This window comes from Paramormyrops kingsleyae, chromosome 5 (assembly GCF_048594095.1).
Source record: "Paramormyrops kingsleyae isolate MSU_618 chromosome 5, PKINGS_0.4, whole genome shotgun sequence".
In the NCBI taxonomy this organism is placed as follows: domain Eukaryota; kingdom Metazoa; phylum Chordata; class Actinopteri; order Osteoglossiformes; family Mormyridae; genus Paramormyrops; species Paramormyrops kingsleyae.
In genome coordinates, this window is record NC_132801.1 from 28,899,672 (window position 1) to 28,914,513 (window position 14,842).

The following is a 14,842-nucleotide window of genomic DNA, read 5'->3' on the forward strand; positions in this document are numbered from 1 at the left end:
AATGTTCCAGAAGAGTTTTACCAAGGTAAAAAAAAAAGTGAGATGGAATGTTCTAGAGGAGTATCACCAGGGTAAAACGTGAGATGGAATGATCCAAAAGGGTGTCAGGGCAGGATATTTTGGAATCGCCGCAAGACTGTTGAGGTAACGTGATCTGGTTGCTCTGCTTCTCAGGTGGGCTCGTTCTTCATGATTAACCTTTGCCTGGTCGTGATCGCCACCCAGTTCTCAGAGACTAAGCAGCGGGAAAACCAGCTGATGCAGGAGCAGCGCGAACGCTTCCTGTCCAACGACAGCACGCTGGCCAGCTTCTCGGAGCCAGGCAGCTGCTATGAGGAGATGCTGAAGTATATCAGCCACCTGTACCGCAAGGTGAAGCGCAGGGTGTCACGTGCATACAGGAGCTGGGAGAGCAAGCGCAGGAAGAAGGTGGACCCCAGCAGTGGGGGGGCGGGCAGAGGGCCTGCCGGGGGTGCAAACGGCTGTGGCAGGAGACAGAGTGACGAGCGCCGCATGCGCTGCATCCAGCACCTGGTTCACCATCACCACCACCACCACCATCACTACCACATGAGTAACGGCGGCCCAGCCGGGGGGCCCGAGATCGGCGACATGCTCGAGATGAAGGCCTTAAGGCCCCCGCCCCAGCTTGCGCTGCCCTCCCCCATGCAGTGCCCCTCCCCCGGGGCCGAGTCGGTGCGCAGTGTCTACCACACCGACTGTCACCACCAGAGGGCGCGTCTCCAACAGCCGCCCACTGGAATGATTGGGAACCTGCAGCTGCTGAGTGAGCTCAATGGGGGCATGAACTACCCAACCATCATGCCGTCCATCTGCAGCCGGCCAAGCGCCACCACAAGGGCTAAGAAGGTGTCTGACCACGCCCTGACTCTGAGCAAGGCCTCTGCACATCTGAACATCCCCGACCCCTATGGCAAGCTCAGCCAGCTGGTGGGAGATCACGGTAATCTCTGCCGGTCTCTCTTCAGGTTCACCTCTCAAGGTCTGGAGAGCTAAGTCCTGTTCTAAGGCGGCATGACGGAAGAGCTGCCCTCTGAGCGTGAGGGTCGTTAGCATAATCCCTGCGGAGGCGCGGGAGCCTCGATCCCACATTAATGCATGAAGGATTTCACAGAGACATTCGGAAGCAATAATGGTGCAATTCCAGCAATGAAGCCATCTCAGAAGAATCTGACTTCCGCGCGCCTGTTAGCGTTACAAAGGTTAAAATTACAGCTCGTTATAGAGCTGAAATGTCACAGGATGTGTGGCCTTTCAAAGTCATTCCTGAAAGACAATATAATAAGACTTTTTTTTTACCTTGTACATTGAAAGTAAGACCTGATCATAACAGCTGCTCAGCTATTGAAGTACAGCTGAATTGTGAAACTAGATCACGACGCATCTCAAGCCAGGGAGAGATGAAAGATGTGTTCTTAATTTATTTAATTAGCACTTCTCAGCAAATTTATGGGTTCACGAAGTCAGTTTTCATAAGAGATGAGCTCGTTTTTCACACGTTTTATTTTAATAAGTGCAGAAGGGGGATCTTATGTAAAGACTGGGTTTCCTTGACATGCTGGTTAAATTTCTAATTATTCTACTCATTTTGAGAGGGGCAGTGGCATTAATCTACTTAACAAGTCAAATTTAATAAAATGAGTCATTTAGTGGAGTGTGAGAGCCCCATACGTATGTCCGCAGGGGGGCTACAGCCAGTGTCCCTGTAGGGATGAGGATTAACGTAAGTTTTGTAAGAGTGGTGGCTGTAAATCCTCTCCTTCCTGTGCCTGAAGTGCTATTGTCCCCCAGCAGGCATGTGCCAGGCCAGGAGCTGCCTCTCAGGCCTCAATCTGCCCTTTCAAACGTCGGGCGGCATGCCGGCCCACCTGTCCTGCGAGCTGATGAGCTGCCCCCGCTGCGCCCGCATCCTGGAAAACCCCGACTTGGACCTGAGCGACTCGGACAGCGCCGGCTCCGACGGCGAGGTGGTGTACGAGTTCACGCGGGACGGCCGGCATGGGCACGAGAGCAAGCCGGGCCAGCACCACCGCTCCCCACGGAAGCACAGGCAGAAGAATTGTCTGTTGCGGCGCTGCGACCACTTCCAGGAGAAGCTGAAGAGGATCGTGGAAAGCAAGTACTTCAATCGCGGGATAATGATCGCCATTCTCATCAACACCCTGAGCATGGGCATCGAGTATCACGAGCAGGTGAGCCAGATGGCTTCCCCAGGACCCGTAGTCCATGGAGGATGGCTTTCTGGAGTCCCCTTGGAGATCCGCTGATCTCCAATCAGATAATCCGCAGAAACACAACTAATGTGTTTAACCTGCTATGTTAGCAACCATGGGAGCATTGAAACATTACTGAACAGCCAAAGTTTGTGCGATGCGAGCCGAGTGGACTTTATTTAAATCCTTGGCACAAGATCGCAGAGCTTTATTTACTTCTGAAAGGCACGTGGCGCACACCTGCACAGTGTCTCGCGAGTATCTGACACAAAACGATTTGTCTGTCCTCTGATTGCCGTTGCCTGGGAATTCGGTGTGACCTCGGAAATGTCCGTGTGCCCGGGAGTTCCTTACATCTCATTACTCCGCGGCCATCTCGCTTTGGGAGACATTGCCTTATTAGGGCTAACAGGCAGAGTCGTTATATAACTCCAGCCATGTGTCATTCCTCAGGACAGCACCCTCCCCTGGAGCTTGCAGGCATCGCAGCCTCTGCTTAGAGATCTCATGTTTGTGTCTCTCGCTGGAGAATTTCGCCATCTGATATCGGTGGCGATCTCACAGAAGCGGAGGGCTTTTTGCACTTTGGTACTGTGTTCTGAAGTTTGCCAGGGGTGGGGGGGGGCATCCTGAAATTAGCCAGTCCGGTTACAGAATCATAATGCGGTGCTTTTTTATTGTCTGTTTTTTATAGAATGCAGTTTTGGGAGGACATGTTACACTATGTGGAGAAAAGCGTGATGCGAGTGGATTGCTGAAGCACAGGCGCGTCGTGGACTGATGGGCAGGGCGTAGGAGCCTCAAGGACCGATAGGCAGGGCATAGGAGCATCAGGAATGGATAGGCAGGGCATAGGAATGTCAAGGACAGATAGGCAGGGCGTAGGAGCGACAAGGACAGATTGGCGGGGTGGAGGAGTGACAAGGACAGAGAGGAGGGGTGGAGGAGCGACAAGGACAGAGAGGAGGGGTGGAGGAGTGACAAGGACAGAGAAGAGGGGTGGAGGAGTGACAAGGACAGAGAGGAGGGGTGGAGGAGTGACAAGGACAGATAGGTGGGGTGGAGGAGCGACAAGGACAGATGGTGCGGCATAATAGTTTCATGGACAGATGGGTGGAGCATAGGACTGTCACGGATGGATGGGTGTGGCCTAGGAGCATCACGGATGAAGGGGCGGCACATAGGAGCATCATGGAGAGATGGGTGGGGCGTAGGAGCATCATGGATGGAGGGGCGGGGTGTAGGAATGTCATGGAAGGAAACGGCTGAACAGGTAGTCCCAACGGCTGATGACTGGTGACCTGCATACGTTGCAGAAATTTCACGGACTGCAGGATTGTCCACTATTGATAGGAAAATATCAACAACATCAAAGCTTATTTGCCAGCTGCTTACAAACTTTTTTTTGCTAACTTCTGCTTACTATAGCTAGCTCACATGCTTCATGCAAACATCAGAGGTTGTATTAGAGGCATGACCTGGAAATCGTATAGTTTACTTTTGGAAATTAAGCAAACCCCTCCCCGAAACTCCAGTGGAATCCTGCAGATGCTGCAGTGCACTGCACATCCTGTCACTGGCTGCTCTCTTAATGCATGGGAAACACACATGTGCACTGTGGCAGTGCTGCATTGGATGTCCTCAGCTCCACCGCCACCGCCCCCCCATTCTCCAGTCTAGCCCCCACCACCTCCCCTAAATCACCACGGTGATACTCAGCACATAAACACAGAGCATAATGTTATATCTATGTTAAACCACAGTGCTCTTAAAATAAAAATTCCTTATGTACCATGAAAAAAGTGTTACTTTGTAGGCCAAGTTTATGGATTCTTGTTTTTTTTAATCTCCAAGTAAACCGCTCATAATCCTGTTATTAAAAGGAGTAATCCCGCAGTTAAATAGCTAATTATATTTCTCATTTTTTTGGGACATGTTTATAAAGCATTAGCCAGTCTATCAGACTGCTTGTTAAGTATATTAAGTATATATGGCACAAATCTGTTGTGGTGCTCTGTCGTTTTGCGAGAAATTGAATAGAAACCAGGCTCAGGCAAGTTTACAAACTATGGAACCAACAAACTTGTCCTCAATGTTCTGTTTCTTTGCTAACACTGTAGTCCACCAAGCAGCACGGTAACATGGGCCGTGTGTGTACACGAGTGCCTCTAACTACCACTCTGTCCGGGTCACACCAACGCACTCATCTGCTGCTCTCGTTTGCTATTTCCACGGCACAGCCATCACCTCAGAGTGTGCATACAGATTCATTAAAGTCGCCATGGCGGAGCCCTGGTTAAAGGCGAGGGCTACACACCGCTGTCTTGCTCTCGGCAGTTTTTAATCAACACCCCGCCGATAGGAGCAGACGTCCAGGTGACGGTGGCGCATGTCAGCGGGAGAAAAGAGGTGTCAATGGAAGCGTTTCTGCACGAGGGATGCGGGTTTGCATGCTGGGCACCAGCAGATAAGCCATAACGCTGAAGCCCAGTGCAGTCTCCCTGAAGCCCAGTACTGTCTCCCTGAAGCCCAGTGCAGTCTCCCTGAAGCCCAGTACTGTCTCCCTGAAGCCCAGTGCGGTCTCCCTGAAGCTGCTGTGAAGATCTCCCTGAACCCCAGTGCAGTCTTCCTGAAGCCCAGTGCAGTCTCCCTGCAGCTGCCATGAAGATCTCCCTGGAGCCCAGTGCAGTCTCCCTGCAGCTGCCATGAAGATCTCCCTGGAGCCCAGTGCAGTCTCCCTGCAGCTGCCATGAAGATCTCCCTGGAGCCCAGTGCAGTCTCCCTGAAGCTGCCGTGAAGATCTCCCTGAAGTTCTTCCTCAGGGAGAATCCCTATCTGTTGGGTGGGGAAGTTGAAAACGACCAGGGGTGAGTTTCCCGAAGCGTTCTTAACGCTACGTCGTTCTTAAGTTCTGTGTTAAAAGATAAAACTAACGAACGACGTAGCGTTAAGAAGGCTTCGGGAAACTCACCCCAGATTTCTGTGTGGATTTTTTTCTGCTTGTAGCTTTTAGTGGCATCACAGTGCTATTGCAGTGTCTAGGAGCTACTGTGTAACTTCAGGCTGCTTCTCCTGGCTCTCCGTGAATGCGTGAATGATGGCCAGACTCTTTCTGAGTAAGCGCTTCACTTGACGTTCTCCACCCTCACAGAAACACACCGTATCAGATCCTCAAACACCTTCATACTGTGGGATTACTCCATTGAGCCCAGCCTGGCCTGGGCCTTCTTTTTCAATTTCAGTTTCAACTTCAATTGCAATTGAAACTGCAATGAGCATTTGCTGTAAGTAGCTGAATATGCCCCCAGAATTGCCAGATACTTTAAGAAGGCCATGTGCCCTGAACTTTTAAACTTCTTTATGATCCTTTATGATCTCTAAAACTGATTATTTCATGTCTTTTTGAATTGAGAATCATTAGTTGTTCATTAAAAGAAGCAGACTGTAGTATCGATGATCACATACCCACTTTACCCTGACTGATGTCTTCTCTCTTCGAGACAAAGCCCAGCCTCCCCTTTGTTTTTCTCCGCAATAATTCAAAAGCTACTTTTGTTAGTTTTTTTTTACCTCCACTGAAAGATTTATGGCCTTGCGTTCATTACAAATGGCCCCTTGTTTGCCTCCAGTTGTTAGCGTGGAGCTCCCAGTTGAATGTTCATTTATCCTGGCTGCAGGGATGGGTCCTTCAGCTCGCATCATTCCTGTCTCGATCCGGCGTATCCGGGAAACGATGGTTCCTCTCAGCCAGATCCTTGGCCTCAGACGGTGGGGGGGAGGGGGGGGGGAATCCTTCCAGGTAGACTTTGCAGTGATGTCGAAATATTCTTGGAGAATAGGTTGAGGAGCACCTACAAGCCTACCTACTTATCACTCCATTTGCTGCAACACAGGAATTAATAATGTACTATGTGTCGTCCCCTGGAGGTCAGTCCATTCTCAGAGTAAAGTCACTCGCATCTTCGGTTGGCTGGTTCAGTCCCCTAGCCTGGTCATTTTTTAGCTTATATAAAAAACATGGAAGAGTCTTTAGATAAGCTGGTCTTTAGCTATTATATTGTAAATAACATGCCTTTGTGTGGACCTCAAACGTAATGAAAGCTACCCTCTCCAAACAGCGTCCTTAACCATTGCTGTCTCAGATATGAAGAGCGTAATGCCAATATAACTGTCCTTTTCTGGAGCTGGTTCTGTGATCATACTGATTCCAGGAATGTTTCAATTAAGTGAGTGTGAGGGCCCCTTCATCAAACTGCTGCCATAATGGCTTATTATGTCACACGGGAGTCGGTCTGGAGGGAGGGCAAGCCCAAACAGGCCCCACAGAGAGGGGAGGACAATCTAAGCCACCCAAGTCTCTCATATGAATGTAGGGCTTGCTGAGCCAACAGGATATGGTGTCTGAATGACACAGTGCCTCACAGTGCCACCCAATCAGATGTCTTGGTCTCACCTCCTCTAGTTGCCTGGACCCACCTCCGCTACAATCTGATTGGTTATCTCTCTGAACAAATCATTTTTGCTTCTGCCCTCAGAACATTTTTGTGTACGTAAAACTCCCAACAGCCAGAGATTCGGGCAGTGATGTGTGTTATGTCATCGGATCTCTTCCTCATTGCACAGCCAGGTCACCATTGGGAAATATGTGTAGATGAGTGTCGAAGGCTTTAAGAACCGGCAATGTTTTACAGCCCACATACGACAGAGAGGCAGTTCAAGGGCACGGCAGTCTTATGAAATATCGCCACAGGGAGTTTGTTTGAACGGAAGACTGCCCTAAAGCTGGATGCCATTGTGTTGTGGTGTCATTCAGGCGGGGCAGCTCAACCCATTAGGGGCTAGGTGGCCACCTTGGGGTGCAGCTTCTGAAGGCCAGCCGATTTCACCTGCACGAAGCACGCACCGCCCGAACCACAATGTAACTGGTGCCACTAGAGGTATTCACACCCTCTGCAGTGCCGGCTCAGAACAGCGACGTGACACAGGGTGTCCTGCTGTTATTTAATGGCCCAGTGGTGCTCCTGGTTGTGCTGGAGACCATCTAGGACCTCCCACAGATACAAAGCCTAGTTTAACATGTATTTTTCATATTATTATTATTATTATTAGCAGTAGTAGTAGTATTTATTTACTTTTTATAATAGAATCTTATATATTTACATAATTTATCATGTTATTATAATATATTAAACAAGCTATCCCAGGGCGTACCCGTGGGCTCAGACCAGCGCCGCATTCAGGCATGTGTACGCGGAATCCACGGGCCTGGAAGAGGATCCACGTGAAGCTGTATGGAAGGAGGAGCAGACAAGCACGTCTGAGGCGCATGGAAACATCGTGGCGTATCTGCACTGCGATGCCGGGGTGGTATTATGGCCGCGTTTAAAATGCTGAGGCATAAACTTCCACACTTTTGTTAATATGAAATGCAATTACCCAATTTAATAAAGATTATTTGCCGAACCAGAACTGCACTTATGCTCTATTATGCCTGCCAGAGATTTCGATTAATTTGCCTTGAAACCCGTTAATTTATTCTTGGTTCACTTGGCTGTGTTCTGAATAATGAAGTTATTCTCACATGTACTCAGTTTTAACATGACACATACGATCTGAATGGCACAATGCTATATACTACATCTGTCCTCACTATGGCAGAATTTTACCTCTAACCACTGCTCCCCCTTGTGGGTATACGGTGAAGCATAAAACTGAGGGTACTGGGTGCTTTTTTTTACAGCTTTGACTTGTGTGTTCTTTGAAAATGAGATTCAGATTTGCAGGTTCAGCCGGTGATTGTGTTCAGTGATCCCTCACGGCTCGCAATCTCTTGTCATGAAAATCGGAAAACAGACACATTTAGTTGGGACCCTGGGGGGGTATCAGCTGGATTCAAACAAAGGCCCGCCCCTCCAGTGGGGGGCGTGGTGATGCCTCAGTGGGAAGCAAAGCACTTAACTGAGTGCACCTGGCGGCACGATGGGGCACCTGAATGGCAAAAGGCCGCGCCTGCTGTCGGCAGGTGATCTATCAAACCGCGAAGGTGCACGCCATTTTTTACGGTCGTTTCCCATGGATAAAAAACGTCAGTCGCAGCTCCGGTGTTCCCCGCACGCAGCCTAGCCCCCCTCCCCTCGCTTCTCCCTGTTTTGGACCCGGTACTTATCAGCTAATCTTGAGAGGAGTCCCCCCCAACCTGGTTAATCCCTGCCTTGGTAATATTGCTGCAGTTTTCCCACCCGCCTGTAATGTGGTTTAATCCATGGGTGGGGGTGAGGTCATCTCTTTTTTTATAGCCCCCGCTTCTGTACTCACTGAACGGCGGACACTAAACTGCCATCTCAGTGGCGTTTAAAAACAGGTACCTACTCAAACAATCGGGCGGAGGACCCCACCTGTCTGTCCCTCTCCATTACGGCACGTTGCAGATTGTTCTTGGGACAAGCCTGTAAGCAGAACACTTCTTCCCCAAAACTTACGTGGGTTTTTTTCTCTTGCTAGTTGGGTTTGGAATTCCTCAACGAGTTTAGATCGAGCCCCGTTTTTTCAGCCTGCGGAGCCCTGTACAGGTAGTGGGCTGGATTTCATCAGGAGACTGCATCTCCCTTTTGATGTCTCTGTCCCTATGCCCCCCCGTTCACACTAATGGCCTGCTAGGTGATGCAGGCTCCTGATCCAGAGCAAGCCCCTTTTTCCCAGTTTGTCTGGGCTGGTGTCTATCTCCAGTGCGCACTGGGAAACCCGGGTCTCTGGCCTCCGCTACTTGCTGTGATCCTGAAAGCATGAAAGTCTCACATCTGCAGAGCTAACAGCTGCTCACGTTATAGCTGAGTCTGAGCCTCAACAAACACCTTTTAGGATTTAAATCTTTTCTGGTCGTCTGAAAGAAATGTATTTAAAAATGTATTATTTGATATTCATTTCCATTACCATCCATCCATTAACTTCCGCTTATCCGAGGTCGGGTCGCGGGGGCAGCAGTCACAGCAGGGAAACCCAGACCACCTGTCGTTATGAGACGGCAGTATATGAGTTTCTGCCATTTGCATTACGTGATTTATTTTTAAGGTTCCTTTAAATGTTTAATGATGACCTGCTTGATAATGTATCTATCTGTCAATAGAGTTTATATTCAGTTGTATCCAGTACCCAGCTGTAATTGAATGTTTTACTGTTTTTCATTCACGTGTATTTTATTTGATTAGTTTTCATTTTTTTCCATGAGTGCAGGTGCTGTTCTGAGATGTAGTAATCCTGGATAAGCTTTGCTGTAACAAGTGTGTGTGTGTGTGTGTGTGTTAGTGTGTGTGTGGTCCAGGTATACCTTACCTTGTGGGGACCAAATGTGTTTCCTGGGAAAACATATGGGAAAACTCTATTTTATAAAAATCCATAACTGCAATGAAAAAACTAAAAATGCAAAAACGCTTGGTTACTTATGGTTATGGTTAGGGCTGGGTGGGGGTTAAGGCTGTCATAGTTAGCATTAGCATCTTTCCCATAGAAATGAATGAGTGTTCCCCAAAGAGATATGATTACACGACTCTGTGTGTGTGTGTGTGTGTGTGTGGGGCCCGGGGGAGTCCTCACTCACGTGTACCCCCCTCCCCCCGGCAGCCCGACGAGCTCACAGACGTCCTGGAGATCAGCAACATCGTCTTCACCAGCATGTTTGCCCTGGAGATGCTCCTCAAGCTACTCGCCTTCGGGCTCTTCGGCTACATCCGCAATCCCTATAACATCTTCGACGGGATCATCGTCGTCATCAGGTTCTCCCGTCCCCTCCTCTGCCCCCCCCCCAATAACACCTGTCTTTATGAGACGGCAGTGTATGAGTTTCTGCCAGAACAACACAGTTAGATGTTGATATCTGGGGAAATGGTGAAACCCTCAGGTAACGGACGCGGACCCCCTCCTCCCGAGGTCTGAATCACCTTCAGGATGGTTTCGCCTTACAGTATCGACTCATCCTGTGGCTTTGTTTCTCCAACATAAAAACACTGTACAGTGGGACACTTTGTTTGTCCATTTTTTCTGTTATTCCCGGCGGTATCGCTGTTTTCAGTTAGTTAATCATTGTAATCAGCTGTAATGAATCCATTAGCTGCCATGCACGTCACGACCGGGAACAGGCTTGGTGAAATCCATTTGTGAGAAAGGGCGTGCGTGGTAGTGTGCAGGCTAACGACCACCGCCCCCCATCCCCCCACAGTGTCTGGGAGATCATCGGCCAGTCGGACGGGGGCCTGTCCGTGCTACGCACCTTCCGGCTGCTGCGGGTCCTTAAGCTGGTCCGCTTCCTGCCGGCCCTCCGGAGGCAGCTGGTGGTACTGATGAAGACCATGGACAATGTGGCCACCTTCTGCATGCTGCTCATGCTCTTCATCTTCATCTTCAGGTAGCGCCGCCCAGGATAGGCTCACCAGTGAGGTGAAAATGGACCCCGTAGAAGTTTATGGTGGGGGCTCGTTGGCCCCGTGGCATGTTCTACCACATTGTGTGGGTTCCTCCAAGTACTTTAGCTTCCTACTGTGGTGCAAAGACTAATTGGTGCCTCTAAGGTGCCCTTAGCGCGTCGATGTATGTGTGTGCCTTCTGACTGGCGTCCCATCCACAGTGCCCCCTGCCTCAGTGGGTATGGTGGGGGTATGGATGTATGGATGGCTGAAAGGTTATTAGCACATTCACCAAGGAGAGAGTTCATCAGGAAATAGCAGAGTTCACTTTCTGTCTTGGAGGAAGTGCCACGGCATCGCGAATTAGACACCAGGCTGTCTCACTAATTACACCGCAGCCGGGGTGAGCTCCGTCCGCTGACGGCTTCCCGGTGTCGTCCACAGCATTCTGGGGATGCATCTGTTCGGGTGCAAGTTCAGCCTGAAGATGGAAAATGGAGACACCATCCCAGACAGGAAGAACTTTGACTCCTTGCTGTGGGCCATCGTCACCGTCTTTCAGGTTTGACGCTTCCGAGAGGCTGGCTAGCGGATAATGGCTCTGCCGGGGGTCCTCAGGGTGACCGCCTTGCCGTCTGCCAGCGTGAGACCGTGATTACTGCTTCAACCGTCCTCTCGGAGCTCATTGAGATGATTGCTTCACTCAGTGTGGTGCTGGTTATTTGACACAACCTATAGGAGCCTGGCTGGACGTCTCCATAGTAACAGTAGGAACTGGTTGTTTTGTGCAGATGAGCTCGTGTCATATAGGTGGCCCATCGTCTGCCTGTTTCAAAATGAGTTATACGCCTCATTAGTACAGTGATATCCGCATTCAGGTTATATATTCTGTGGTTTAGTACAAGGAGCGATAATAAGATTAGATTAACGCATACGGTGATACTAATGGTACAGTTTGGTATAATACAGTATGATATATTTAGGGCCAATATTTTCACTTACAGTGAATATTATAATATGACTGCGTAGAAGTTGGGATTTATTATGATTCATAGAATTATGATTAATTATGATTCATAGAATAATGCATTATTTTAATCTATCTTGCAAAAACTGATTAATATTTATATTTGTAATGAACTGCAGGCGATGGGCAAATAGTGCAAGGATTAAAAAGCACCAGTTTTACAAACATGTCCATCAAGTCACAGTCAAGTAAGGCCATGGATGTTTGTTCAGTGTACGGTAGAATGGTTTTGTTGTAGAGTTTCATCATCGTTAATAAATACCTCTGATGGTGTATCTATAACAGCGGTAGCACTATTAGTGGTAGTAATAACAATGACTTTCTGACACAGTCCTGTTAACGTGACCGAACCCAAACACTTCCCGTTCAGTCCGCCCGCACGCCATTCCTCATGCTGTCTCTACCTGCCTCTTCCCTGCTTGACCTCCCTGTTGCAGATCCTGACCCAGGAGGACTGGAACATGGTCCTGTATAACGGCATGGCCTCCACCTCCCCGTGGGCGGCCCTCTACTTTGTGGCCCTGATGACGTTCGGCAACTACGTGCTCTTCAACCTGCTGGTGGCCATCCTGGTGGAGGGCTTCCAGGCCGAGGTACTTTTCAGGAGGTACCTCGGAGTGAGGTTAAGCCACTCTGCCCAGTGCCCCCCCGGGCCCCTATTCCCGCTGCCCCCGGTCGCTCGGCCTCACGAACGTCTATTACACCTCACAGGGGGACGCCAACAGGTCAGAGATGGAGGACGACAAGATGTCGGTGCACTTGGAGGAGGAGGAGAAGCTGCGCACTGCAGGTGATCGCGGCGGATGCTGTCCTCGCCCCCCCAGAGAGCCCTCCCAAGCAGCCTGGGCCCTGACCTGTGTACATTCCCCACAGACCGTCTGTCGTCAGCTGACGTGCCTCTTATAGGCAGCGATGTTGCACGGGGGAATGCTGGAGCCGGGCACGGCCACTTTGTGATGATTTTATGACACATAAAAAAAAACAATAATGGCTGCCACCCCCGGCTGCACCCTCTCCCTTTTATGTAGCTGTAAATTAGGGAGCGAAAGCTTGGCGACCCGCATGTCCCCTTCGATCAGTTTACACACTCCCATTCCAGAGAGCTAATCTCTTGGCAGCGTGCGCGGGATGCCTAAATACCCCAAGCTGACCACAGGATTGGCGGGAACCCAAGCCAACTGCGATATCGAGGTGGGGGGGGGGGCTCCGGGTCCGGCCGTGACATCGACGGGTCCTGGACTGACCTTTCTTTTCTTCCCCATGACTCGCAGAGCTGAAAATCCACTCGCTGATGGTGACACAGAACGGGCACCTGGACCCGCGGGCCAGCATGCCCCCGCCCGTCATCATGCGCACGGCGGCCACCCCCATGCCCACGCCCAGGCCGTACGCCGACCCCATCCACGCCTTCTGCGAGTCCCGCCGCGGTAGCAGCTGCTCCATCGAGCCTGGTGCTGCTGACCTGAAGTCGCCGGTAAGCCAAGGGCCACCGTTTGGTATTAATGTGCTGAGACAGTCCACACCTCTCAAGTGAACCTCTCTGGTTCCTCCCAGTCCAGTCACAGGAGCTCCCCATGCCCCCCATGGGGGGCAACCAGTAACTGGGGCAGCCGGCGTTCCAGTTGGGCCAGTCTGGGCCGGGGGCCTAGCCTCAAGCGGAGGGACCCGTCCGGGGAGCGGGAGTCACTACTATCGGGTGAGGGCCATGGCAGCCTGGAGGACGATGACTCGGACGGGGGCGGCTCCAGCCGCACAGGCAGTGTGAGTGGGGGGTCCCCGCGCCCCCGCGCCGACTCGCTGGACCTGCCCGAGCTGCTGCAGGTCTCAGTGGCCCGGCACACAGCCGACCACCACGACTGCAACGGCAAGAGCCTGCGCTCCGCCCCCGACTTTCTGTGCCCAGCCCTGGGGAGGGACGAGCCTGACTATGAGGATGACGCCGATGTGGAGGAGGTGAGAGGAGGGGGGCAGATGGCCAGAGAGCCTAGAGGGCGCCATTGCGTCACTGCATACCAGGCTATAGCTGGGGCCCCATGTTTTTACTCTGCTTATTAGGTAGGGCCCCAACAAGTTCAGTCCCAGGGTCTCCACCCTGGGACTGTACAAATGACTTCCCAGTGTCACGACGGTCACCCGTTACCGAGTGAATTATCACTCTGTCTTTATAACGCCCTCTATGCGGAGCAGAGATAACGCTAATCGCCAACGCGGGAGCGATTAAGACCCCATAATCATCCTCTTTGTGGATGGAAAGTGACCCCCGCACCAGGCAACCATATCAGGGTTGGGGCGGGGGGGGTGGTTTGGAAGCTGCGGCAATGGATTTAATTTTCGCTATGCGCAGATAAGACGGGGAGCGCTCTCTCAAAGAATCGACGCTACCCTCCCGGTCTCTGCATGCCTGTGAGCAGAATTGCTTTGTTGGGTGGGGGGGATTAAGGGAACAATACAGACTCTGTCAGGGGTGGAAACTTCCTCTGTAAATGACCCTTTCTTTTAAAGACACGGCGCAGAAATTGCGGCGTCCTGCCAGCCAGAGGTGTTTGCCGTCCCGTTTTAGATGCCAGCTAGCGGCCTGTGTTTATAGAAGCTCTCCTGGCTGTGGTGCGGCATGCGGCAGTGCTTCTATGGCTTCAAGCGTCATCTGTCATCCCCAACAGAGTTTGTGTTACCGAATCAAGAAGATGCTGGACCCCTACAAACCGCAGTGGTGCCGAGATCACGAGGACTGGGCCCTGTACCTGTTCTCCCCCCAGAATGAGTGAGTGACCCCCCCACACACACACACAGAGTGCTCAGGCATTCAGCTGAACCAAGGGTGTCCTTGTCTGCCCCCCGTCCAGGTTTCGCATAACGTGTCAGAAGGTCATCGCTCATAAGATGTTCGACCATGTGGTCCTGGTGTTCATCTTCCTCAACTGCATCACCATTGCCTTGGAGAGGCCGGACATTCTCCCCAGCAGCACGGTAACCCACTTGGCCCCAGTAAGGACCCCCATGTCTGAGGGCCTGGGGTGGGATTCCCCTGGGGGTTCCAGTGGCTTTCATGCCCTGCCATCGTGTGGCATATCCCCGAACCTCGCGTGGAAACTCTCTGTTCTTTTCATCTTTCAGGAGCGAGTCTTTCTCAGCGTCTCCAATTACATCTTCACCGCCATCTTTGTGGCCGAAATGACCGTAAAGGT

The 14,842-nt window shown here is 51.1% G+C and overlaps 1 protein-coding gene across 3 annotated transcripts in view; it reads left to right on the top strand.

Annotated features, from left to right (window-relative positions):
* The window catches only part of LOC111845539 (voltage-dependent T-type calcium channel subunit alpha-1H), a 103,357-nt gene that overhangs the window by 70,916 nt on the left and 17,599 nt on the right, over positions 1 to 14,842 (top strand). Inside the window, exons 9-20 of one of the 3 annotated variants that reach the window (XM_072712539.1) lie at positions 175 to 964; positions 1,813 to 2,213; positions 9,852 to 10,003; positions 10,447 to 10,632; positions 11,075 to 11,192; positions 12,095 to 12,250; positions 12,369 to 12,447; positions 12,929 to 13,131; positions 13,212 to 13,610; positions 14,318 to 14,418; positions 14,501 to 14,642; positions 14,772 to 14,840. In XM_072712539.1, coding sequence (XP_072568640.1) covers positions 175 to 964; positions 1,813 to 2,213; positions 9,852 to 10,003; positions 10,447 to 10,632; positions 11,075 to 11,192; positions 12,095 to 12,250; positions 12,369 to 12,447; positions 12,929 to 13,131; positions 13,212 to 13,610; positions 14,318 to 14,418; positions 14,501 to 14,642; positions 14,772 to 14,840 — 2,796 coding nt within the window. The remainder of the gene's footprint in view (positions 1 to 174; positions 965 to 1,812; positions 2,214 to 9,851; positions 10,004 to 10,446; positions 10,633 to 11,074; positions 11,193 to 12,094; positions 12,251 to 12,368; positions 12,448 to 12,928; positions 13,132 to 13,211; positions 13,611 to 14,317; positions 14,419 to 14,500; positions 14,643 to 14,771; positions 14,841 to 14,842) is intronic. The other 2 variants (XM_072712541.1, XM_072712540.1) reach the window with 2 other exon arrangements.